At 36.1% G+C, this 24,238-nt stretch overlaps 5 protein-coding genes, 1 long non-coding RNA gene and 1 pseudogene across 7 annotated transcripts; 3 read left to right on the top strand and 4 right to left on the bottom strand.

Moving 5' to 3' along the window:
- The first annotated feature begins 2,022 nt into the window (after positions 1 to 2,022).
- Positions 2,023 to 2,618, top strand: LOC108826815 (auxin-induced protein 15A-like). Its single transcript, XM_018600165.2, has one exon. The coding sequence runs from the start codon at positions 2,088 to 2,090 to the stop codon at positions 2,478 to 2,480; it is 393 nt and encodes a 130-aa protein (XP_018455667.1). The 5' UTR covers positions 2,023 to 2,087; the 3' UTR covers positions 2,481 to 2,618.
- A 320-nt stretch (positions 2,619 to 2,938) lies between these two features.
- On the bottom strand, positions 2,939 to 4,166 carry LOC130499446 (phenylalanine ammonia-lyase 2-like; annotated as a pseudogene).
- A 345-nt stretch (positions 4,167 to 4,511) lies between these two features.
- On the top strand, positions 4,512 to 6,812 carry LOC108858619 (uncharacterized). Its single transcript, XM_018632517.2, has 6 exons — positions 4,512 to 4,959; positions 5,068 to 5,167; positions 5,258 to 5,517; positions 5,613 to 5,618; positions 5,698 to 5,891; positions 6,303 to 6,812. The coding sequence occupies exons 1-6, from the start codon at positions 4,512 to 4,514 to the stop codon at positions 6,810 to 6,812; spliced, it is 1,518 nt and encodes a 505-aa protein (XP_018488019.2).
- A 4,960-nt stretch (positions 6,813 to 11,772) lies between these two features.
- LOC108824668 (putative E3 ubiquitin-protein ligase XBAT35) lies at positions 11,773 to 13,887 on the top strand. Its single transcript, XM_056993457.1, has 9 exons — positions 11,773 to 11,917; positions 11,994 to 12,108; positions 12,184 to 12,264; positions 12,352 to 12,440; positions 12,523 to 12,593; positions 12,713 to 12,794; positions 12,867 to 13,089; positions 13,235 to 13,320; positions 13,405 to 13,887. Exons 1-9 carry the CDS (start codon positions 11,816 to 11,818, stop codon positions 13,885 to 13,887), a joined length of 1,332 nt encoding a protein of 443 aa, XP_056849437.1. The 5' UTR covers positions 11,773 to 11,815.
- A 470-nt stretch (positions 13,888 to 14,357) lies between these two features.
- Positions 14,358 to 17,046, bottom strand: LOC108824308 (uncharacterized). Of its 2 annotated transcripts, XR_008938279.1 has the most exons (10): positions 16,735 to 17,046; positions 16,345 to 16,429; positions 16,136 to 16,194; positions 15,915 to 16,041; positions 15,689 to 15,802; positions 15,418 to 15,616; positions 15,258 to 15,303; positions 15,115 to 15,190; positions 14,668 to 14,986; positions 14,358 to 14,590 (listed from the first exon to the last, which is right to left on the bottom strand). XR_008938279.1 is itself a non-coding variant. In XM_056993458.1 (9 exons), exons 2-9 carry the CDS (start codon positions 16,412 to 16,414, stop codon positions 14,751 to 14,753), a joined length of 927 nt encoding a protein of 308 aa, XP_056849438.1. In that variant the 5' UTR covers positions 16,415 to 16,429; positions 16,735 to 17,046; the 3' UTR covers positions 14,358 to 14,750. The 2 variants fall into 2 exon arrangements, 1 of the variants encoding a protein (XP_056849438.1); XM_056993458.1 differs by having other exon boundaries at positions 14,358 to 14,986.
- Positions 17,047 to 17,310: 264 nt separating this feature from the next.
- Positions 17,311 to 18,102, bottom strand: LOC130499468 (uncharacterized). The gene is made up of 2 exons (XR_008938334.1): positions 17,979 to 18,102; positions 17,311 to 17,878 (listed from the first exon to the last, which is right to left on the bottom strand). It is a non-coding gene; the product is annotated as an uncharacterized LOC130499468 (long non-coding RNA).
- A 394-nt stretch (positions 18,103 to 18,496) lies between these two features.
- On the bottom strand, positions 18,497 to 20,695 carry LOC108824077 (probable L-type lectin-domain containing receptor kinase S.7). The gene has a single exon (XM_018597422.2). It carries the CDS (start codon positions 20,655 to 20,657, stop codon positions 18,645 to 18,647), a length of 2,013 nt encoding a protein of 670 aa, XP_018452924.2. The 5' UTR covers positions 20,658 to 20,695; the 3' UTR covers positions 18,497 to 18,644.
- Positions 20,696 to 24,238: the final 3,543 nt, after the last annotated feature.

Here is a 24,238-nt window from a genome sequence, read left to right on the forward strand (position 1 = left end):
CAATTTTTTTTGTTGATAAATAGATTTAAGATTTTTGAAAAATAAGTGTGATCACTGTTTTATTTGGTATGAAAGTATCAATGTTATGTTTGAGGTCTATATATCAAAGAAAAAATTACTAATCTAGAAAGCTCAAAATTCGTTTCCCCATCCAATTGAGCTTATTCTTGGACACAATATATCATCCATAGTCAGTTACAAAAAATAAAAAATAAAAAGTAAAAAAATAAAATAAATCATCCATAGTCATCACTGAATTATTTGTAAAGAAGTATGAGATTCAAAAGGACAGGAAATACACGTTCCCACAATAAATTACATGCAGACGAAGCCAGGCTAGTTTAGATTAGAGTGGCCCTCATTCTTATCCCAAACCAGTTTACCTGTCCCAGGTCTGGTGACATATCACTTCGTTCTGGTTTAAAGATCGTTATTTTTCATGATTCAAAACAAAAGTTCTTAAAAATAACATATAAAAGATGTTATCCTAAGACTGATTCTAGATTAAAATTACATATAAGAAGCCTGATGGTGATGATAAGTTTAGTTTGTATTTGTATGGCTCAAAGAATGATCTAAATATTTTTTGAAATTAATATCATGATTATAAAAACTGAAAGTGATCTACAAACAAGCAAGACCATGTTTGTGTTTGTATTAGTCATTTTTATGTCAACATTCCGGGTCAATCTGGTATAGTTCTTCTGCGTGCAGCTGACAGAAAAATAATCAGAACCCAAATACAACAAATCCAAAAAAAACTCCGAGATATAATCGGACAACTCAAAAGTTCATACTATATAAACTAAAACCAGCTCAAACTCGTTTGTTTTACGTCAAACAAGGTTAACTTAAGATTCTGTCGTAAGTGACACCACCTAAAAAACACCATTAGCTCATCTGCAAAATTATATGTAAGAATGATTGCTCTTCTTTTAGGCAACTTTTCTGGGAGGGGGGGATGAATCTGAATCCTAATGAGTAATTGCTCTGTTTCCCAATCATACTGGACCCTGCAGAAGTTGACACTTCTGTGTAAATTTACACTTGCATTCCATGCATTGTAACTCTTTTACCCGAATCCCTAGGAAAACGACCAGGCCTACATATATAGATTGTTTATTGTCATAAGTACATTCGACGTACCTTCAACAGTACTAATCATATAATCAATTTTAAGATGCTGCCACCCTTGAGAATCTATCCAATATCAAATGGATGTTGCATTTGTGCAAATGGCGTAACCCAAACTATACAACTAGCTATAATATTAACAAATGTTTCCTCCGTTTCAAAATAATTGATGTTTCGGTTCAATGTACCTAAGACTATATTTTTAGCTAAAAAATATCATTACAAAAATAAAAATAAAAACTAACTCAACCAACCACAAAAAAACTATAAAAACATCATTGGTTACATAATCTTCAATAACACTAAAATTAATATAAAAATATCAAAACATCATATATTTTGAAACATCAAAAATTCTCTGAAACATCGAAAACTCTTTAAAACATTATCTATTTTGGAACGGGAGAGTACGATATATCGCAGTGAAGTCACTTAGACTAGATCGGAGCCTATATCATATCCTATCTTGCTAATGAAGACAATCCATGAATAATACATTTGGGATCACACTATGTACACACACAAAACTTAAACCCATCCCTCTTTTTCATGTCTCTTATCTTTCTTCTTTCGGTGTGGGGTCTTATCTCCCCATGCATGAAATTCGGTTACAACCCTGATCCCAATGTGAAAAAATAACATTAATTACCACAATCGCAATACTAATAATGCAGACATTGCATTTTCGTACAGTTTCAGTTTGATGAAGAAAAATAACGAACCGCACGAGTGAAACAAAATTGACAAACAATTATTCATAATTGAAACCCCTCGTGATGTATTTTATCATATAATAAAACTTACCCATCTCATATCGAAAACATGACACTTACTATGGACCTTAGACTATATATACACCTGTCCTTCACCATTGTACTTCTCATCACACAACCATCTCTATCTCTATTGATCATTGTTTATTTATTTGACCTCTCCTTCTAATATTCTCAAAAATGAAGAACAGGTTCATGAAAGCCTGCGAAAACAAATTCAAAACCATGAAAATCAAATCCATAGTCATATCATGTTGTTCATCTTCCTGTGAGAGTTGCTGCGAGAAAGTTTCTTGGGGATTCAAGAAAGAAAATGAAGCCATACCTAAAGATGTTCCAAAAGGACATCTGGTAGTGTATGTAGGCGATAGTTACAAGAGGTTTGTGATAAAGATGAGTTTGCTTAAGCATCCAATCTTCAAGGGACTACTTGATCAAGCTCAAGATGCTTATGACTTCAGTTCTGATTCATCGAAACTATGGATTCCATGCGATGAGAGCACTTTCATCGATGTTGTTCGTTGCAGTGGCGCTCCTCAGCATCAAAGGAACTACATTGGCATGTACATGTAAGAATGGAAATATATTCATTCATCATCTGTGGATCCATGTGTTCTTGAGATGGTTGTTTAGATCATGTTGTTGTACGCTAATTAATTACAAGTTTTGTTATTAAGTATGATTTATAGTATCACAAGTATCATGCAAGAGTCACTAAACATTCAACATGTACAGATATTATTACATCGACAAAGTTTTGTTTTCTCAAACATCTCAAGACAATAAGCAAAACTTTTAAGACATGGTTGCCTCGGTTCTGTGCCGTAAGAACTATTTGAAACTCTTGTTTTATATACTATCAGAAAATCTAGAATTCATCAAATCAATTGTCTTGCCAATAGGAATGAGTGCTATATTAATCTATCATTATCAAGGTCAAGATATGAAAATTTTTTACATATAATTTTCATATATATATATATATATATATATATATATATATATATATAATTATCATACAAAGTGACGCCATTCACATCATAAAACAGAGGAATGCTATATCTTAATTAGGGATTAGCATATCGGAATCGGAGCTCCGTTCCATTCCTTGAGACAATCATCCATCAGTGGACCAATAATCGTACCTTCACACATTCACCTTATCAAACTCTTCTCCCGGAGACACAACCTTTTCTCCGGTCAAGCAACTTCGTTCCAAGCTCCTCCCTCACGAAACGGATAAGACCGAAACTCCTTAATCCTGTTCCGCGTTTCCGTTACCGTAAGCCTCTATAGGTGCATCCAATTCCTTAGGAAGAACCATCTTAAGCTCCTCCTCGAAAGCTTGATCAACAATGACTTGTCTTAGCTTCTGCATCAATGGGTAAGTAGCGTACAAGGAAGGATGATGGACGTACGTGAACACTTGCTCACGATCATCAACAACCATAAGCAAGTCTTTCTCACAGAAACGTGACGGATGCATCTCCCAGTTGTCAACACACTTTGTTCGCCACTTGAGAAACTGTACATGTTCTTCACTGTCTGCCTCAGATTCGAAAGGTAAACCATTGTTGTAGAAATCGTTGACCAGCTCCGAGAAACTGAGCAAACATTAGCTTCCCAATCGGTGTCCCCTGGAAGTTAACCACCGTGAATTGCTTTGTTCCTAGAAACGTCGATCAACAGATTATCGTTAACGGAGTTGATCTCGCGCTCCATTGAGGAGAGCGTAACGGTCTTGTTTTAGGTAAAGGATCCATCTCGTGAAGCTTTCGAGCTAACTTCATGTACGAGCTTCCGTCGATTTTGGCCCGGGTGATGTTTGAGTCAAATGATCGGTGAACTCAGGCTTCCCGCTCATAACCTCGGTGAAGATCGCGGATAAAACCAACGACGCCATACCGGATCCGACGAGCACGAGACCTTCCTTAGGTTGAAGATCGATCGAAGAATCCCAAGGGATAGCCGGAGGCGGTTATGGTCCCACACTCCCACTCATTGGCGAAGCTACACAGTGGAGTGAGGGTGCACGTGCACACCCAATTTTTTAAAAAATTAGTGTTAACTGTTATGAATTTATAAAATTTGCTTGCATCAAAGCCTTAATGAAAATAAAAAGAAAAAATAACTTAGCCCATTACAGATTACAATTAACTCCAAAGCCCAATTATATTCTCTACAGTTTTTGTTAAACCCTAACTATTCTAAATTATGTCTAGGCTTAATACAAAATTTAATCGCTCAAGCTTCTTCTTCAACGTGCAACTGCAAGTGCAAATCATCAAATCAAATTGAGAGAATTTTCTTCTCTTGTATACCATACAAAACTGGTAACTAATTAACTATTCTTTATATTTGTGCAATTATGTTTTGAATTGTTCAATTGTTCCAGCAATGTCAATGTCTATGATTAGTAATTATTTAAATAGTATCTGAATTTTTTGTTCCAGTCGTACAAGTCCAAGATCATAGATAGAGCCTTTATTCTTGATTAGAGTTGATAGTTTGCAAGTTTTACATGCTTATAATTTTTATAAATAATACTTTTGCTAGATTAAACGTTTTGATTTATGTTATGTTTTTGGTTTTTTAGCTTAATCAATGGAACGGTACTACAAAAAAGCATCAGTTTCACCATCTGATAACACTTTACCATCTGATACTGATGATTTGCCGTGGGATCCTGCTAAAAGAAAAAATATCAAGGATTATAATGCAAATCAAGTCGATGAGGTAAGACGCAAATACCTTCTTAGAGGTCCGTGTCAACCACTTGGTCATAATTTTGAAAAGAGACTCATAGGTGGTAAAATGAGACGATTTAATCCAGCTTGGTTTGGTCTGTATGGTAATTGGCTAGAGTATAGTGTATCGGAGGAAAAGGCTTATTGTTTGTGTTGCTACTTGTTTAGAGATGATGCGTATCCTGGATTTGTGAGGGATGGATTCTCGAATTGGCATAAGCCTGATAGGTTATCTTTCCATGTAGGAGAGCTTAACAGTTCTCACAATAATGCTGTCAAGAAGTGTGATGATTTGATGAATCAAGGTCAATCCATAGTACATGCTATGTACAAGAAGACTAATGCGATGAAAAATGAGTATCGTATCAGATTAAATGCTTCTGTTGATGTTTCTAGATACTTATTGCGACAAGGATTAGCTTTTCGAGGTCATAGAGAAGGAGAAGGGTCTTCTAACAAAGGAAACTTTTTAGAACTTCTGAAATACACAGCTGATCACAATGATGTTATAAAAAAAGTTGTTTTGGAGAATGCTCCAGGAAATAACAAGATGGTTTCTTCAGAGATTCAAAAGGATATTGTAAACGCTTTTGCAGAAGAAGTAGTGAAATCTGTTATTGAAGAAATTGACAACGGAGTGTTTGGTCTATTAGTAGATGAATCTGCTGATGTGTCTGACAAAGAACAGATGGCTGTTGTTTTTCGATTTGTTGATAAGAAAGGAGCTGTCAAAGAAAGGTTTGTTGGAGTTGTCCATGTGAAAGAGACTTCTTCTTTATCTTTGAAGCATGCTATTGATGAGTTGTTTGCTAAGTATGGTCTGAGCTTGAAAAAAGTGAGAGGACAAGGTTATGACGGAGCTAGTAATATGAAAGGAGAGTTTAATGGCCTGCGATCATTGATTTCTAAAGAAAACAGCTCTGCATATTATGTTCATTGCTTTGCTCATCAACTTCAGTTGGTTGTAGTGGCTGTTGCGAAAAAGATATTTGAGGTTTCTGATTTTTTTGATATGGTTTCTATGTTATTGAATGTGGTTGGAGCTTCTTGCAAACGAAAAGATCAAGTCCGGGAAAATTATCGAGCCGAGATAAATGCTGGAATTGCTAGTGGTGACATTAACACTGGGAAAGGACAGAATCAAGAAATTTCTTTTCGAAGGCCTGGAACTACAAGGTGGGGCTCTCATTATAAAACGCTGTTGCGTTTGGTTGGGTTGTTTTCTACTATTATTAAAGTTCTTGAGTATATCGAAAAGGATGGCGCAGATGATTCTAAGAGATGCCAGGCATATGGTCTTCTCAAATATGTTCAGACATTTGATTGTGTGTTCTATATGCATCTGATGTTACTTATTTTGGGAATATGTGAGAATCTATCGATGGTTTTGCAAAGGAAAGATCAAGACATTTTGAATGCTATGTCACTAGTAGAATCTACTAAGCGGGAGTTACAGAGAGTAAGAGATGATGGATGGGATTCACTAATGTTGACAGTTTCTTCTTTTTGTGAGAAACATGATACTCAGATGCTCGATATGGAAGAAGGTTTTATCGATTCTCGGAGGCCAAGGAAAAAAACCAACATCACTAATTTGCATCACTATAAGGTTAATTGCTTTAATGCAACTTTGGATTTGCAACTTCAGGAATTCAACAATCGTTTTACTGAGGTAAACACTGAGCTGCTTATTTGTATGGCTTCCTTAAATCCTATTGGTGCTTTTCGGGCATTCGACAAGTCAAAGTTGGTGAAGTTGGCTAAGTTCTATCCAGAGGACTTCAGTTTTATGGACTGTTTATCTCTTGAGCAACAATTTGGTATTTTCATCGACAATGTACATGATCAGCGATTTAAAAATCTGAAGAGTCTTGGAGATCTTTCTCTTCTCATGGTAGATACGCAAAAGCATATTGCACATCCTTTGGTTTATAGGCTTTTGAAGTTGGTTTTGACTTTGTCGGTTGCTACTGCAAGTGTTGAAAGATGCTTCTCTGCAATGAAGATAGTGAAGACAGCTCTAAGAAATCGAATGGGGGATGATCTTTTAAGTGATTATCTCATTTGTTTTATCGAAAAAAAATTGCTTGATGATGTCGCAAACGAAGAAGTGTTGATCCGATTTCAAGCCATGAGTGAAAGAAGAATGCTTTTATAAAATGTTAGTTTTTTACACAATAATGTTGTTTTTAATATTTGGTTTTTAATATTTTAATAATTTATTTAATATTTCTTACTTTATTATTGGTGCACCCCTTGAAAAAACTTCCTGGCTTCGCCACTGCTCCCACTGAGGGGGAGAGATGGAGAGAAGTAGTGGTTGAGGAGACTGGTGATCGCTTCGAGGATTTCAAATCGGATACCGGAGTATCCTTGGAGGAGTGTGTGTTGACTCGGACGAGCATGGCGGATCCCGGTAGCGTGTGGCATGTCTCCTTCGTCGTGTTCCCTAATATTCAAAAATCTCTAACAGAACAAAACAGAATTATACTCCATCTGTGTGTCGTTTTAGACTTGTGCACACGGATTAAGAAAGCATTTAATTTTGCATATTTTCAATATAAAAACATCATTACCGATACAATTCAACCAATAAAAAAATAGAATAGAGAATAAAGTTAATAAATTCTGCATTGGAACTCTAAAACGACACTTATTTTGCAACGAAAAAAATTCTCTAAAACGACACTTAATATGAAACGGAGGGAGTATTAATTTACTTTAGGTGGGACTAGACCCGACCCGAGTCACTGACTCGCCGTGTTTCCCTTTTTTTTTCCGGCACCCACCGTGTTTCCCATGCAAATGAAATGGTGATCCTCGTTAAGATAAAGTATAATTTTGATGTTTACCATTTTTTTTACTATTATTGATGTTACCACTACTAAAAAAATATTTACAAAAATACATTCTTTATATTAAAAAATAGCAAAAGACATTTACACCTATATTCTCTGTATATAGTAAATAAATACTTAAATAAATAAATTTTTTCATGTTTTCGAATTATATTTTTGGAAATTCAAACTCTAAATTCTCAACCCTAAACCCTCAGGGTCAAAGTGTACAAAGTGTACCAGGCCAAATTATCCAGACCAAATTGGTCCTTTCCAAATGGACATTCCGCAAAGCCCAAATACATTTCTGCTTTCTCATTCATAAAAACATAAGTTTCATAAGTTTTACACATTAAAATTCATATGTTTTATACATCCAAAATACGATTTCACGAGTTTTGACGGGAAAACATGATTTTATCGTTTTGGCGGGAAAACATGATTTTATCGTTTTACCGGGAAAATACAAATTGACGGTTTTGGGCGAAAAAACATAATTTCACGGTTTTGGCGGAACTCATGTTTTTGCGGTTTTGACGGTAAAACACGATTTCACGATTTTGGCGGGAAAACGCGATTTCACGGTTTTGATGGGAAAACGTGATTTCACGGTTTTGACGGGAAAACGCGATTTCAAGGTTTTGGCGGAAAAACGCGATTTCACGGGTTTGGCGGGAAAATGCAATTTCACGGTTTTGGCGGGAAAACACGATTTCACGGATTTGGCGGGAAAACACAATTTTAGCGGGAAAATGCGTTTTTACGGTTTTGGCAGATAAACACAATTATGCAAATTTGACGGAAGAAACATGGCGGAGAGGCGACTCGCGAGTCGAGAGTCGAAAGACGGTAAAAGTGAGACTGATTTTAGATTTCTTATATCTTCAATACTAACCCTAAATATTTTTAACACATGGGCGGCCCATGTCCATTTGGTTTTGTCCATTGGCTTTGGGCGTATTTGGATGAAGCCCATTTAGACATAAAATATTTCGGACGGATTTGGACGTAGTCCATATGGATTTGGACATGGGCCGCCCAGAGACAATGTGTCCAATTGACATCCCTACTTAAATCTTACTCCACCTCTCAACTCAAAATTCTAAAATTAGATTAGTTAATCATAGAGTTATAAATATGTTTTTTTCATTTTTAAAAGTAATAGGAATATTTATTTGTGTATACATGAAAAATAGTTTTATTGAAAATGTATTTTTGACAATTTCCATAAAACAAAAATGTTGTCCTCGTGAGTATAGTCAATGCCAAATTATCTGCTTAATTCACTAAATTAATATTTCTCTTATTATATGCAAAATTTAATAAAATTAAAACAATAAAAGTAAAATAATACTACCGAGTAACTATCCACTTAATCTAAACTAGATTTCGATCTGCCATTTTTTACAAAATTAAATAAATTGTTTTTAATTAATTTAATTTATAAGATTGTGTATATGTTTTGTGTACATTTATCCAAAATCGCAAACCAAACTGGTCAAATTGAAACCAAAACAAAGGGTATCTGAATTTTTTATCATAAATAGCTGAACGACCACTATATTTCTCCAATTCAAAACTGAAACTGAACCGTGAACCAAAGGGCACCAGGACTTTTAAAATACAAAAATTATACCAACAAGTATTAATTATATTTAATTTATAAATAACCAAATATCCTAAAAATATTATTTATAAACTTTTTTTAATTCAAATATTAAAAGTTATCCAATATTTTTTATCCTAACAATCCGAATTATGCGATATTTAAACTGAGAACCCTAAAGTATCCAAGATTTTTATCTAAAATAAGAAATTACACGAGAAACAAAAGTGAACCGGAACCAAATCGGATCTAAATTTTTCTTTTGGATATTAACTGGTTTCCAACTTTGTTAACAAACCAAAATAACCCAAATAAAATAAAAAAAAACTTTGTAAATATCTTAATGGTTCCTAAATTTCTAAAAACGAAACACAAAAAAAAAACTAAAATACCCAAATTGAAACTTAATGCTGAAGAATGATAGTGATCTACATTTAAATGATCGGACCTACAGTTGAACTGGTAAACCGGTGGCCATATCTAATACGGACCAGCTTATGTTGTTTACATAGCATTCTATCATTGCTCTACTAACTGATAAGATTTTCCAAAAATTCAAATTTAATAAAAACCTATTAATTAAAAATTTAATAAAGCTCAAAACTCTGTAATTAACCCGTGAACCGACAAATGTTAACCTGACAAAAACCCAAAAAATTAAGATAAAAGTTTTTAAAACATTGAGTAAACTTCTCATATGTTTTATAATAGTACAAAAATGAATAAAAACTATTTGATTCGACATATAAAGTAAATGATTTGTATTTATATTACAAATTTTAATTTATACATTTTGTAATGATTAATCTTATTACAATTTTAATGTAGATAATTTATTTTTCTTGTTAACATTGTCTTAACGCACACATTAACAACAACTCTTCACTCCTTGACGATTTATCTTTCAATGCATCCCCCATTACTACCATTGTGTGAATCTTACCCTATAAATAGGTAAGCTCATTATGTGGAAATTCATATGTTGGGGTTTAAGAACCAGAGAGCAAAAAACACCTTTTGTTAATAATATTTTAAGTAGTGTGCGCCTGTTTCGTTGTCAAAATCATGGAATCGTGTGACACCATATTGATCGAATGCTTCTTCTATAGGAAAGAAGGAGATGAAGAAATCCATCTTCGAGTTCGTGAATTTCTTGAACTGATTATTTCTGATTGCTCATGTTAAACTATTGCTCCGTTGATTGGTTTTTAGGAATAGAAAAGGAATGAGCAGTAATAAAGTTGTAGGAATGATAATTCTTTATCAAAATTAACTAGATCTTCACCTGCACAACCGCGCATATGTTTGTTTCAGTTTTATAAATATATATGTATTTAATTTATTAGTAGTATATATTTTTAGCGTTGATCATATTTTTGAATATATATATATATATATTTCAAATACAATAATTTTATAGTTTACATGTTGTAACTAATCAATTGTTTAAAACTGTCACATATATTTGCCGCTTCTTATTATATATTTATCTTTTTATATTTGAATTTATTTACTGAAAAACATGTTCAAAATAATTTTGCATTAAATTTATGCTTAATTCTACCGCCGATCTTCAAAGCGGAATTTCCTTTTAAAAATATTTTTACATTTATCCATTTTAGATAATATATTATTTATATATACAAAAGTCTAAGATATATCAATTTTTGTATATTTAGTATATAGTTTGCGAATGTTAAGACGTTATGTCATCGTATTATATTTTTAGGATAAATATTTTATATTTCGGAAAATAAAATTAATAAATTTATAAATTTAATATAATTTATCATATTTAGTTCAATATAATAATTTTATTTTAACATGATACTGTTTATGTTTTTATGTTTGGACCTAACTGGATTTTGATGTATAAATTGTTTATGTAAATATTAATAAGAAAGAATACAAACAGGTTGATATCACATAATAATATGATAAATTGTTTCCAATGATAGAGTGAAACTTTGTGGTAAGATTTTCATTAACGATTGTCTTATTAAATCAAACCGGTCGTTTAGGAAAAGGAATATTATTTTGGTCAACAACTATCGATAATGATGGAAGATATATGATAAATATGTTTTAAAGTAATGAATTTCTAAGGATAGTCTATTTACAAAACAAATCACAAATGAAGAAAAGCTGTGACTATAATTCTTTACAATAAAAGGAATGAAAATAATAAAAAGGAAAGATTATTTCTCATAAATAGTAAAATATATTTAAAGAATGTTAAAAAATATAATGTTTCTTTTCATTCTTTGGTCACCATTTAAAGTCAAAAGTCTTAATTCGGAACTGACCTGACTTTCTCATCAAAACCCATCAAATACATAGTTCAGCCCGATATCACTGAGCAACTTGGTCCAAATAACTCGACCCAGCCGAGTTATATCAATGGCAAGTTAAGGTTTTTGGGACGAGAAGTTTAAAGAGGGAAGGAAGAACAGAGGTGAGGAGATCTGAAAAGTAGACAAGACCAAGAATGACTAAAACTAGGGGTTATCATCAATAAAATGCTATTCTTGAAATCCACAAATCATTCTTAAAATTCCAACAGTCATACTAAACACTGATTAAATATGTCTCATTAAATATATTCTTCTTCTTTTTTTTTTTTGACGAAAATATATTCTTCTTCTTCTCTTATCGTTTTACTAGAAAACTAATTTTTCATGAAAAAAAAATCCGGTTTTGATAATCAGTGAAGGGACAATGGGGCAAAAGCAATCGAAAGGGGAATTGCTGTATCATCAAGTGAGGTACCGTAACTCTCAAGGCATTCAAGCTCTTCATCGCGAAGGAGCAGACCTCGAGGTTCAATAATTGATTGTTTGAATTTCTCGTAAGTTTGTATGTTTTTTCGTAATTTGTGTGTGATATGGGGATGTAGTGGATGGATAGAAAAGGCAGAACGCCTTTGATCATGGCATGCAGGAAGGATGAGCTTTGTGATGTCGCCAAGACTTTGATCGAGTTAGGCGCCAATGTTAATGCTTATCGTCCTGGTACTTAAAGAGTTGCCTGACATCAGAAAGAACGTTGAGTTAAAAGCTAATGTAGTCTCTCTTGTTGGTTATCAGGTCGCCATGCAGGGACTCCTCTGCACCATGCTGCTAAAAGAGGTCTTGTGAACACTGTTGAGTTGCTTCTTTCACATGGTGGTAAGTGTTTGCTATCATCTCTTTCATACAGCTCGTTGACTTTGAGTTTAATATCCTATTTTTTTTTTATCTGATGCTTTTTGGCAGCAAATCCAATTGTTTTCAATGATGATTGTCAGACACCACTTGAGGTCGCTAGAGACAATGAGTGTGGTTCTGTCGCGGGTGCTATTGAGGTATCTTCATTTTGTTGTTGCTGAGTATGTAAGTGATGGATATGTGTCGTTTTGTGAATCTTTAATTATTTTGGTTTTGTAGAGACATATCTGCTTGTTCTCTGGTTATATGCGTCAGTCTTTAGGCCCTGCCACACTTCATTCAAACAGAGTGTGAGTATCCATTATACGTCAATTTTTAGCATTTGTAGTTAGCTCTGTTATTATGCACACACAAATTCGTTTCTTTTGAACATGGATACAAATCATCTCTAAAGCTTAATGATTTGCAGATGGGTAGTCGTCGTACCAATTAGTTCAAGAAACCCTGCAGAGCCTTTGAAGTTGGAGGTGGTTGTATATGATATTTGGCTGGTAAGATGATCATTAATATTAACAACTGAGAGAACAAGTTCAGGACGTTTTACTTTCAATGTGTTTTGATAGGGTAAACATGATGACCAGCCACAGACAGTGATGCCGTTGTGGAAAGCAAAAATGGTGATGTTCATTGCCGAAGAACCAATAACGAACCAGAATGATATTTCAGTGATGATCACTGCCGACGACTCCACTAGTAATTTCTTGCAACATTTTGTATGTCTATTCTGGTGGAATGTCCCAAGCCGCTGGAGACAAAGACTAAAACCTATGCACCAATTATTTACAGGTAAGTCTACCCACTGTTTAGTTGCCAGCAACCATCCTTTGTTCATATCAGAAACTTTTTATTTTCGTGAGCTAAATAGATAACTCTATTTTATCTCCTCTTGCGTTAAAATATTTTGTAAGTTTTTTTCTCTCTTTTATAACAGCAAAACGTCTTAGCCTTGCCCCCTCCATTAAAGGGGACGAACAACAACTTAAGTGGTTTTGTGATGCATGTAAAGGAATTCCTCAGGTAATGTTCAATTTAATGTTTCATTTCATCCTTCTTTGTATTATACCCTTATATAATGAAACTCTCATGGAATCAAATATACAGCCAACACATCCTTCAAACTTTCTCCAAACAGCACCGTCTGCACCACCACTTATGAGTGAGACACCAAATAACAATCACCATTCAATTGGTGAAGCAAGTTCCTCAGCTGCACCACCTCCACCTCCTCCTTCCTCAGGAAAAGCCAGCACCTCGGGTCTCAATAGCCATGAAGGTGTTATTGTACATAAACCTTCACCATCAGCTCCTCCATTGACAGATGATGATTTTCTTTACCCAACAATCGATTCAACAACTGTTGATGTCCCATCTTCTTCTCCTCAACCAGCTGGGGGTGAAAAGAAAGAAGACGGGAGCGCTGGACAGTGTTCTATATGTCTAGACGCTCCATCTGGCGCTGTTTGTGTCCCGTGTGGACATGTCGCAGGATGCTTGTCTTGCTTGACTGAGATCAAATCTGAGAAATGGGGATGTCCGGTCTGTCGCGCCAAGATCGACCAGATCGTTAAACTGTACCGTGTATGAAATAAACAGGTACTACATGAACTCATATGGGATCATATCTCTCATTTATTGTGTTGTGAGATCAAAGCTTTCCAATTGAAACTATATTTCTCTATTACTCAACCAAAATCAAGAACTCTGTTTCTCTGTTGTTGTTAAACAATACTTTTATACATCGAATTGTAAAACAGTACCTATGTTTTAAAATGAGTACTGTTTTACATAGGTACTTTAAAAATGAGTATTTGTTCTTCGATTATTTGAAATCAGCATACTTAAATATTCTAATATTGTTACTTTATGCAAAATTATTTCAAAACTAGTTGTTGATTACATTGAGATTGAAATAATCGAGCGTTAAAATATAAAACGATTAGTTGAGAAATAACTTTACACTTGTATATTAAATATACCGGTTTCAAATGAAAATAAAAATATGTTTTTATTAGGATTTACTGTAGATGAGTTTCCAATCAAAATATCAATCAATCTTTAAGTTAAGAAAATTTATTAAATTGGATGAATTTAATACAAGTTAAGAACATTTATCAAATTGGATAAATTTAATACATTTTGTAATCGAAAACATGACAAAAATATATTTCACTTAGTAAGATCCCATGTCTTTTCACTTAGTAAGAAAAGTAATATTTTCACTAAGAAAAACATATGATGGTCAAAAAAAAAACCTATGATCCCATGTAGCTCCCGAGTCCGATATGACCTGATAGAATAAAATAAAAACTTCATTGTCAGAACCAGAAGAAAAACATTTGATGTCTTACCAAATCAAAACTTAACTTTAATTGACAATGTCTATACAGAGAGCTTTTTCATCAGCAGGGCATCCATAGAAAATGTGACTGGTGAGTGCAATGTCCAAATCAGCTCTCTGAAAGTAAGCGGTCAAGCTCACCAAACCCGTCATCGTCTTCATAATCATGTTCAACATCTTTCAGAAGTTTCTGTGTCGTATCAAGACCATCAAACTTGGTTTTTTCATAAAATGAAAGTTTTTGTGAATCCCATTTCTCTTTCAGTTTCTCAACCCTCTCTCCCATCAACTCTTTCTCTTCCGCTATGTGCTTTATGTCCCCAATCTCCACTATCTCTCCTGCACCTTCAACATTACCAAAAACAAGCAATATAAACATACTGAATCATGAACAACACATGCTTAAAAATGGCGAAGTTTTAAGAGAGAAATAAATAATGGTGTAACAAAACAGTTCAAATGAAGTAGCATACTTTTCATTGCACGCTTCTTGGCCTCTGCATACTCTATAGACATTTTATGTTGAGCGCTCAGATCAACTTCATTACCCTGATAATCACAAAACAATCATAATATAAACAGAGATAAGAAAATTACAGAAGCATCTCGTACTCACCATATCCAGATGAATGAATTGCTCAATCTCGGTTTCAGAGGTTAACCTGTTCAAGTCAAGATGAGAACCATATCACTTAAAAAAAGATGAGAATCATATCACCTAAATCATATCAAATCACCATTTGTTAGTCATAACTGAAAGGGACAAGGTGACATACTTTGTGTAAGCACACCGCACAAGCGAGTTCTGTAGCTCTATCGATTGATGAAGTTTCTCGGTTGTAGACGCTTCATCAAAGTCCACAGCTCCAAATATAAACACATTCTTTTCAAGCATCTGTTTACCCACAGCAGTAGCTATCTCTACACTTTTTTCCTTTGCCTCAACTATAAGATCCCTAAATTTCCCAAGCTCCTCTGCAAAGATGAGGAATAATTGTAAACGGTAAAGATTTTAAGATTCAACCAAATGAGCAAACCTCAACTTACGAAGTGAGATATAAATCCGGAATTTGGGTTTAAAAGGCTGGATCTCATGAAGGCAATAGAGACAGTAAAGACCTCCAAGTCTCCGTGAAAAAGAATCAATACTAAGCATGTGACCTGTAGACAGAAGTAAGGCTAGCTTGTGAGCTTATTAGCTAAGAGAGAATAAACCACAAAGGGATAAATTAGCTCTAAATGTTCCAAATGAGTAAAAGACCTAAAAATTTACCAATGGTATGAGCATAAAGTGACTGAATGAAAAAAGCTAAGTTGGTGGTAGGGAAGGCTTCATATATGTAAGAAAACTTTCGGGATAGCCACACCCTCTTCATATCATCAAACGTTGTCAAATCACCCTGAAATTAAAAACCAACCAGAGACTCAGCAAGTTAGAAGGCTAAAAACAAGTTGAAATAACTAATAAATAAATAAATAAATAAAAGGGGGTACCTCTACAAACTCGTCTATGAGTTCATCGATATCTCTCTTGAACAGAGAAAGATTCGTGCCTTAACATTCACAAAAAAAAAGTGTGAGAAATCAAGAAAAAGAAAGATAAAAGACTCATGAGAAGACAATGATGTGTTGGTAATAGAGCCTCTTCCCTTGAAGAGAGAAAGGTACACAAGAAGCAAAGGGTTTGACATATATCATCTCACCAGGCTTCATCTTCTTTTGGGTGCTTGCATTAACAAGGGGAACAAGCTTCCAGTTTTTCCTCTTGTTCATTATTGTTTCCCACTCCTTTAATGATAAAAAAATAAAACAATGAATTCAATACAAAAACAGAGTTAATTAACCCATTCATACAACCCTCCTGACCTGTGAGATAGTAACCAATCAATTCAATCGAAAAACAGAAAATTAGCCAAAAAAAAACAATGTAAAAATCGGAGACTGGGTAGCCGGAAACCTAAACAGAAAATCAAACCGCTTCAAGCTTTCCTTCTCTATCGAGAGATACTTTATAAAAAACGAAAACACGTAATTTACGCAGATAATGATGATAATTGGCACTCAATCTAAAAGTAGATGACTTGTTTAGTTACCTGGCCGAGAAATCTTGGTTCGGTGTTATTCCACCCGCAAGCCCGAGTTTCTCAAGTCAAAACCGTGGCGTGGGGTATTGCAGAAAGCGGCGCGTAAAATAGATTGATCGGCCGTGTGTAAGTTTTATAAAAATTGGAAATATTTGGTTCTTAGGAAAACTTTTTGCAAGAGATACACCGGTGTCGAATCTATTGATTCCTCGTAATTTTGAATAATAGATGAACAAGTTACGGCGGTGTATCAATCGGCGGCTTCGGATTTTGCAGGATGATGACCGTAAATTACCAAAATACCCTGCATTAATCGAAACAGCCAGAAAAGCTGTTAAATGTGGACTCTCTACAAATACAAGATCTTCTAGGTGATTTTTCCGGAAATAAATATTATAAAGTAAAAATATTATAATAATTTATTATTTTTAGTTTTATTAATTTAGATTTTACTCTAATGGGATAAGTTTAAATAATCTTTTAACATTAGTTTTTGTAAGAAACTGAAGACATTTAAATGTAAAGAAAGATCTTGGGCTTGACGTCGTTGCCTCTTTGACAATACACTAAGCACGACTTTGTGTGTATGACAAAACTGAATCATCTTTGTAGCTCACTTCGAAAAAGCTAGAGGAACATGATACACACTTTAGGGCATCATTAAGCATAATACCTCGCATTCACCCTATAACCAAAATCCATACAAAGCTAGAGGAACATGATACACCCATTGGTGCTCTCACACATCACACTGGTGCTCACGTTTTGCCTTCAGCACAGTACACTAGTGCTCTTCTTCAGCAGCACAAAACAACCTTAGACAACATATCTCTGCTTTTATACTGAGGAACATCCAAACTTAAAAGCAACAACTAACCAAACCATAGGTAAGTCTCACTCTAACCAGAGTTAAGCTTTGATTTCTTTTGTCTCCTCTTTATGAAGAGATAGTACAGATCATGCTTTCCTTTGTATCCTTTAAGGCAAACTTCTGCAATTGTTCAACCATAAGAGAGAGAGACCCCACATGAGTGAACTTATCTTTAGAACCCTCTATCTCAGTCTGTGTCTTTTGCTTCTATTCCAAATGAAACCTTCAGTAAGAGTCTTCCTTGTTTCGTCAAAAGCTTGAACTCCACTTGATTGAGACTAGCTGTTAGATACAAAAGCCCTGTTCGTTACGGAAACGCGGCGACAGGCACGAGCGTCAAAAATTCTAAAGGGAAAGAGGGAAGGAAATTGAACGGAATTACTGTTTTTAGACGCAGAGAAGAGACGCAGAGGAGCGAGAATGAAGGAAAACAGCCGCTGTTATTTTTGGCGTCACCGGAATTTGCCGATTCCGTGTGGTTTTTGATCACAGCGTCTCTCTTTCTCTCCCGAGCAACCATTAAAGATAAAAACAACGAAGAAATTTTAAACGCTGGTCGCAACCTCCGCGATAATGAAACGAACAGACCTAAACTAACTCTACACCAAGGTTTCTTGAGTTTCGAAGACAGGTAAGTTTTTTAGTGATTTTTTCATTCACAGCTTAGGTTTTCGTACAGGGATATACTGCAAACCAGACCGGTTTATTTTTCTTTCATCAGGCCACAGACATGTTGACCACCAAGACATATATTTGTATATAACTACTTCACACTCTTCTTTAACAACTTGAAACTAACGTTTGTTCTGTTTATTGCTCTGTACTATCATTCTATCAACCATTTCAAAGTACCCTGATACTTCTTTATTTTTTTTTTGACTTGTGCTCTTAAGTCTTAAGTATCTGTAAGAATAGATGTGGATTCTGAGATGAAGTTAATACGAATACAAAAACCTAATCGTTCAATATAAACTCATTGAACCAAAGGCCACACACATTGTTATACAAATCAACACAAATTTCAAACAAAAGAATAAAAAAAAAACTTCTACACGATGCTGTCTCCATCATCTCTGGAAACGATATCATCAAGACTTATCAACCCAATAGAGAAAGATAGCGTTGGTTTCATCTTCGGAACAGGACTAGGCTCAACCTCATTGTTCAGTATCTGTAGAACACGTCTCATCGATGGTCTCTCATTACTATCTGGATGAGCACACTTAAGCCCAACAAGCAACAGCTTCTTCATCATCCCCTCATCAAACTCACCTTTCAACCTACCATCCACAGCGTCAAGAACTCTTCCTTCACTGTGCAATCTCCAAACCCAATCCACCAAGTTGACAGTCTTTTGATTCTCCGGTTCTTTATCTATCGGCCTTCTCCCGCAAGCAATCTCTAGAATCACCACCCCGTAGCTAAACGCATCTGTTTTCTCAGTCGCAGTCCCGTACTGGAGATACTCCGGTGCGAGATACCCCATCGTACCGGCTGTCAAAGTCGAGATAGGGCTTTTATCGTGCTCAGTGAGCCTAGCGAGACCAAAATCACCAAGCCTCGCGTTGAAGTTGATGTCGAGCATTATGTTGCTTGCCTTTATGTCTCTGTGAACCACTTGCTGCTCACACTCGTGGTGAAGATACGACAAAGCCGACGCCAAACCAATCGCTATGTTCAACCTATGCGACCAGTCAAGAGCCACACCACCCGTTTCAGACTCCTGATACAGAATCTTATCAAGACTCCCATTAGGCATGAACTCGTAAACAAGAAGCAGCTCTCCCTTCTCGTTACACCAACCTTGAAGCTGAACAAGATTCTTGTGACGCAAGCAAGCAATAATCGAAAGCTCAGCCAGAAACTCCGTCCTCCCTTCAGTCGAGTTATGCCTCGATCTCTTCACAGCAGAGATCGTTCCCGACGAAACGAACATCGCTCTGTACACATTCCCAAACGCTCCTCTCCCGATGACACGACTCGAGTGAAACCCTTTCGTAGCTGCGTAAAGCTCTCTGTAACTAAACCCTCTAAGGCCAGTGATCAGCTCCGTCTTAAGCTCCTTCTCCGCTTTAACCCCTTTCAGCTTCTTCAAAGTGAAGTAACCGAACACCAAGAGAGCTAAACAGAAGAAGACAGGAAAAGAGATCCCAAGCCCGATAGCGAGACCGTGTCTCTCACGTCTCCCACCAGTACCACCCTTCTTCTCCCTAGGTATAGCCACGGGAGACACAGAGCTACCTGAAACGTTGTGAGGACGGTTAGATCTCGATCTCGCGGGGACAAACCCAGACGTCTTGAAGCTCCAATTCTCGATGAGGTGAACCTCCGTGCTCCCTTCCGTCGAGCCGGAGAACCCTACGTACATCTCGCCGTTCAAGAACGGAGAAAGATCGATGCTCACCGACAAAACAGGCTTCTCTGGCTTCTTCGTGGCTTCGTAGCTCAAGAAAACGTTAAGCAAACGCGCATCGTTCTTGTAATCGATCCAGGAAGTGATCGATCTCCCGGATTTGAGATCGATGGACGGATCCGACGTGGCGATGGAGTTCAAGCTGTCGACGTCTAAGCCGACGTGGTTCCCGCTCGGGTCGTTGAAGTTAGGGTCGAGTTTGGTGTCGAACTCGATCGCGACGAATCGGTTCTTCATCGGCTGAGAGGAGTTCACGAGTCCGAGGAACTCGCCGGGGCTTCCCAAGGTGTCGTTGTCGTGGGAGAGGAAGAAGGAGAGTCCGTCTCCGAAGGAGGAGGAGGAGTCTGGGTTCGCGTTCTGGACGGAGAAGGAGAAGTGCGTGGAGAAAGACGCCGTGGTGTTCGAGGCTGGATCGTAGAAACGGATCGGTGTGTTGTAGATTACGGTTCCGGAGCTCGTGTCGGGTACGCCGAGCTCGCGCGTGAGTCCGACGACGCCGTTTCGGAGGTGGGAGTCGCCGAGGAACGTGAGGTTGCGGATGGTGAAGGATTTGAATGTGAAGTTGACGTTGTTATCGGAGGAGACGGAGATTGGTTTCGATATGGAGAGTAGGAAGAAGAGAGCAAGAAGCTTTCTTGAAGAAGCCATTAGAATGAGAGAGATGGTACGGTGGGAAAAAATGGATTCGAATTGATTATGATGAAGAAGGTGAGGGTATACTTGTAATTTCTGTGTGATAACGGTTATTTGGATGGAGTTTCAACGACGTTTTAAGGATCAGACAGGAGCGGGTCGGGTGGGGCCTGATAAGTGGACGCAAAAATCAAAACTGACCGTTTTAATGGCACATATATGGCGCCACCACGTGCTTTTACAATACGATGGAATGTTATCTTTTTACTTCATTTAAATCCACTAGGGATATAGCCCCGCGCAACCGCGGGATGGTGAATCTCTAAAAAAAATTTCAATTTGTGTTCATGAATTGGACATCTAACAACATTTTTTTTTAAAATATGTCAAACATAGACCATATACCCACTCAGATTCAACATCTGATACGCTGACTAATTGACATCCTCATTAGCTATCCACTAAATCAGCAACCTGTGTAAATGTAAGAAAATAATAATCTATCCCAATTTAGAAACCCCACACAATAGTAAAACACTTTATTAAACATAGCACAATAATATATACATACCCAGATAAATAGTCAATGCGAGATTTTTTAACAGAAATAAAAAAATAAATCTCCATGAGCTCTTCTCAGATTTATGTGAACTCTCTCGCTCCGTCCAAAAAGTTTTTTTTTTCATTGGTTTTTCCTGTAGTTATCAGCTGTGTAAACAATTTTGTTCGCCTCCTCTTTGAAACTACCTGTGTGTTCTAATTCAAATTTGAAGTATGAGAAATTAGTGAATCCCTCCATGGCGTACAGGTCTCAGCGGACAACTTCAGAAAGTAGAACAAAGAACATAGAAAAGTTATACTAATGAAGTTTTCAGTAGGACTATGAAATTATATAAATTTAAGGAGTTTCAATGATATGTGACACTGAATAGAGCGGTTTAGAGCGTAATGGTTTATCATTGGATGTGAGAGTTGAGCGACAAAGTGGGAGAACCTTATGCCATATTCAAAGACAATGCAAAAGAAAAGACGATTAGGAAGTTTTTTGGGTATGTCTGACGCATCAGCCTCACCTTTTAAAGGTTATGTAGAAACTGAGTGCCATAGGCCGCAAGTTAATTTAAAATGACCCACAATCATTAATTCATTACATAATCACGTTCGAAAACTCACTGTCGAGTGCCGTAAAATCACCGGAAAAACGTAATTCGGACACCAACGATGACGATTAAAATGACTCAGTCCAAAAACCGAAATTCTTAAAAACTTAATTTTCACTCATTTCATCCTATAATCGAGTAATATATTTAAAAATTCATGAAGTTTTCATGAAAATGGCAAAAACGAAGAAACTGATGTATAACTCTTGAAAAATTATGAGATGTCGGAGTCAATATTGCAGAAAGTCTAAAAGTCTAAAAAAGAAGATGACTTATAAAAATCATAATTGCCTTTCATTAAATCTAATCATAAAAAAATGCAAAATGCACATGTTCTCTATTCGAACCCGGGTTGTGAGCTTCTTTAATGATACATAAACCACTGCACTAAGTGATATTTAGTGATATTCATATGAATACATACTATTTTAAAACAAAAATATAAAGATGGGTCCCACAAACATTTATTAAAATCTGATGTGGACACCTTAAGAAGAGAAGAAAATTTTTTATGTATCTGTCTGTCTCTATTAATAATGACAAGGTCAAATTTGACTCACCGGCTATGGTTGACTGTTTACTGTTCTTAACAGCATTTTTAGATACATCTTGATTCTCGGATCACAAAATATATATCAGTAAACATACTTCACTAGTTAATCTTCATTTTTACTGTCTTGTGCAATAGTAAGTACTAATACCCTATGACCAATATTCTATAACTTTGCTGATTTACTTTAGTATAATAAGAACTGATCGTGTGATCCTAAAAGTGGAGTATTCTAACATTAAACAAGTAGTAGTGAGAGTTTGGTCATGTTGAAAAGGTACAAATCTCTTGCTTTCAGCACCGCCTGGCTCTTTCCACTAGGAGAATCCACATAACCTAAGAATCTATAAATAATTAGAAACTAGCCGTTTAGTATGAAAGTGAATGTCAGTGCGATGACTAGTTGATTATTATATTACCCATACACCAATCCTTACAAAAACAGGGAATCTTGTCGGATTCAATTTTAATAATAGAGGATCATTTGATATAATAGGTTAAGCACAAAGAGAGTGTATACACAAACTACTCTATTAATCTAAGTTGAAGTCACTAAGGTTTCTGTTCCCTCATTTCCTGCAAAGAGAAAAGGAACTTGAACACACAACGTTTTACTGCCTCTGAGAATCTGAGTTTGGCTCCTCGTAGTTTATGCTATTGAGAAGGGAACTTTAGCGGTAAAAAGAACTGCTCATTTGGAAAATAAATTACTGCGAAAACAAGGTAGCTTTTTTGAATTGGAAGACTTTTTGCCAACTTTTTTTTTTTTTTTTTTTTTTGCCAACTTCTATACTATAACTCTTAGTGAGAGTGGCAGGAGGGATTCCTATCACCAGAAAAAGACAGAGACAATCAGTGTGTACATATTTCCTGTATAATCATTCCTATAATTTATTGCTACCTTCGAGATTCTGACTGAAATCATGCTATCAGTTGAAACGTACTGATCCAAAGTTAATTTTTCCATTGAACTTAAATGTTTTGGTCAGATGTAATGATGGAGTGGTCCTCTGCTCTATCAAGATTGCTCTTTCTGCCCGAAAAGATTTTTCATCTTTACATTCGGTTATTCTCCTCAGATTCTCCCTTCCAGGAAAACATCGCTCACTCTCTAGATTGATTCAGTGAGAGAGACTGTTAGCAACGGATTTGAATTTCAAATTTTTGGAGATAAAGATTTGATTTCATTTTCTCTTTTCCTTTTTCTAATCGGTTTTTTTTTAAAATACAGAAAGACAAAAACAGAGTAGAAGAAGAAAGCATATATTAAATTTATCAGATGATAACAAAAAAATTGGTCGGCGAAGACAAAACAAAAGCTTAATTATTAACTCAATTTATGGAGATGGTACTGAGAAAGAAAGTCTTGATATGGAGTAGAACGATCTTGCCATTGAGAGACGAGCGCCTTGCACATAAACAAAGCCTTCATATCGAAATTTGCATCACGGTGGTCTTCGAAGCAAATCTCTACCGGAGACATATTGTAACATCCCGAGTTGTGATATGTGAAAAGGCTTAACAGAATTGATTTGGCTACCTATATCACCAAAAGTTGACTTACCTTTTCCGGAGCACATCCTGAAAGAACTCCAAAGTTAAGCGTGCTTGAGCTGGAGTAGTGGAAGGATGGGTGACCTATCGGGAAGTGATTCGCGATAGCGTGCGAGTGAGGCCAAAGCACGGAGAAAGGTCATGTGGTGATTGCAGGGTCAGTAAACGATGATTTCGAGCCTTGGAAAATTAACGACCGACCGACGGATGGGATGGGGCCCACGGGCCGAGAGAGCGGGCGTGGGTGTCCCATTAGCCGTGGGCGGGTCGAAGCGTTACAAGTGGTATCAGAGCTGGTTAGCCGTCTCAGTTCTGACCTGAGAGGCGTCTTG

Source organism: Raphanus sativus, chromosome 9, assembly GCF_000801105.2.
Source record: "Raphanus sativus cultivar WK10039 chromosome 9, ASM80110v3, whole genome shotgun sequence".
NCBI classification, from domain to species: domain Eukaryota; kingdom Viridiplantae; phylum Streptophyta; class Magnoliopsida; order Brassicales; family Brassicaceae; genus Raphanus; species Raphanus sativus.

Bases quoted from the DNA above. Each gene is read 5' to 3' on its own strand.
- LOC108824077 (XM_018597422.2), bottom strand. From the start codon at position 20,657: ATGGCTTCTTCAAGAAAGCTTCTTGCTCTCTTCTTCCTACTCTCCATA.
- LOC108826815 (XM_018600165.2), top strand. From the start codon at position 2,088: ATGAAGAACAGGTTCATGAAAGCCTGCGAAAACAAATTCAAAACCATG.
- LOC108824308 (XM_056993458.1), bottom strand. From the start codon at position 16,414: ATGAACAAGAGGAAAAACTGGAAGCTTGTTCCCCTTGTTAATGCAAGC. The intron at 16,195-16,344 runs GTGAGATGATAT...GTGAATGTTAAG, and splicing joins CCAAAAGAAGATGAAGCCTG to GCACGAATCTTTCTCTGTTC. The intron at 15,304-15,417 runs GTATGTCACCTT...TGACTTGAACAG, and splicing joins GTGCGGTGTGCTTACACAAA to GTTAACCTCTGAAACCGAGA.
- LOC108858619 (XM_018632517.2), top strand. From the start codon at position 4,512: ATGGAACGGTACTACAAAAAAGCATCAGTTTCACCATCTGATAACACT. The intron at 4,960-5,067 runs GTCAATCCATAG...TATTGCGACAAG, and splicing joins TGATGATTTGATGAATCAAG to GATTAGCTTTTCGAGGTCAT. The intron at 5,892-6,302 runs GTTCTTGAGTAT...TTGCAACTTCAG, and splicing joins TGTTTTCTACTATTATTAAA to GAATTCAACAATCGTTTTAC.
- LOC108824668 (XM_056993457.1), top strand. From the start codon at position 11,816: ATGGGGCAAAAGCAATCGAAAGGGGAATTGCTGTATCATCAAGTGAGG. The intron at 12,265-12,351 runs GTAAGTGTTTGC...GCTTTTTGGCAG, and splicing joins GTTGCTTCTTTCACATGGTG to CAAATCCAATTGTTTTCAAT. The intron at 12,594-12,712 runs GTGAGTATCCAT...AATGATTTGCAG, and splicing joins ACACTTCATTCAAACAGAGT to ATGGGTAGTCGTCGTACCAA.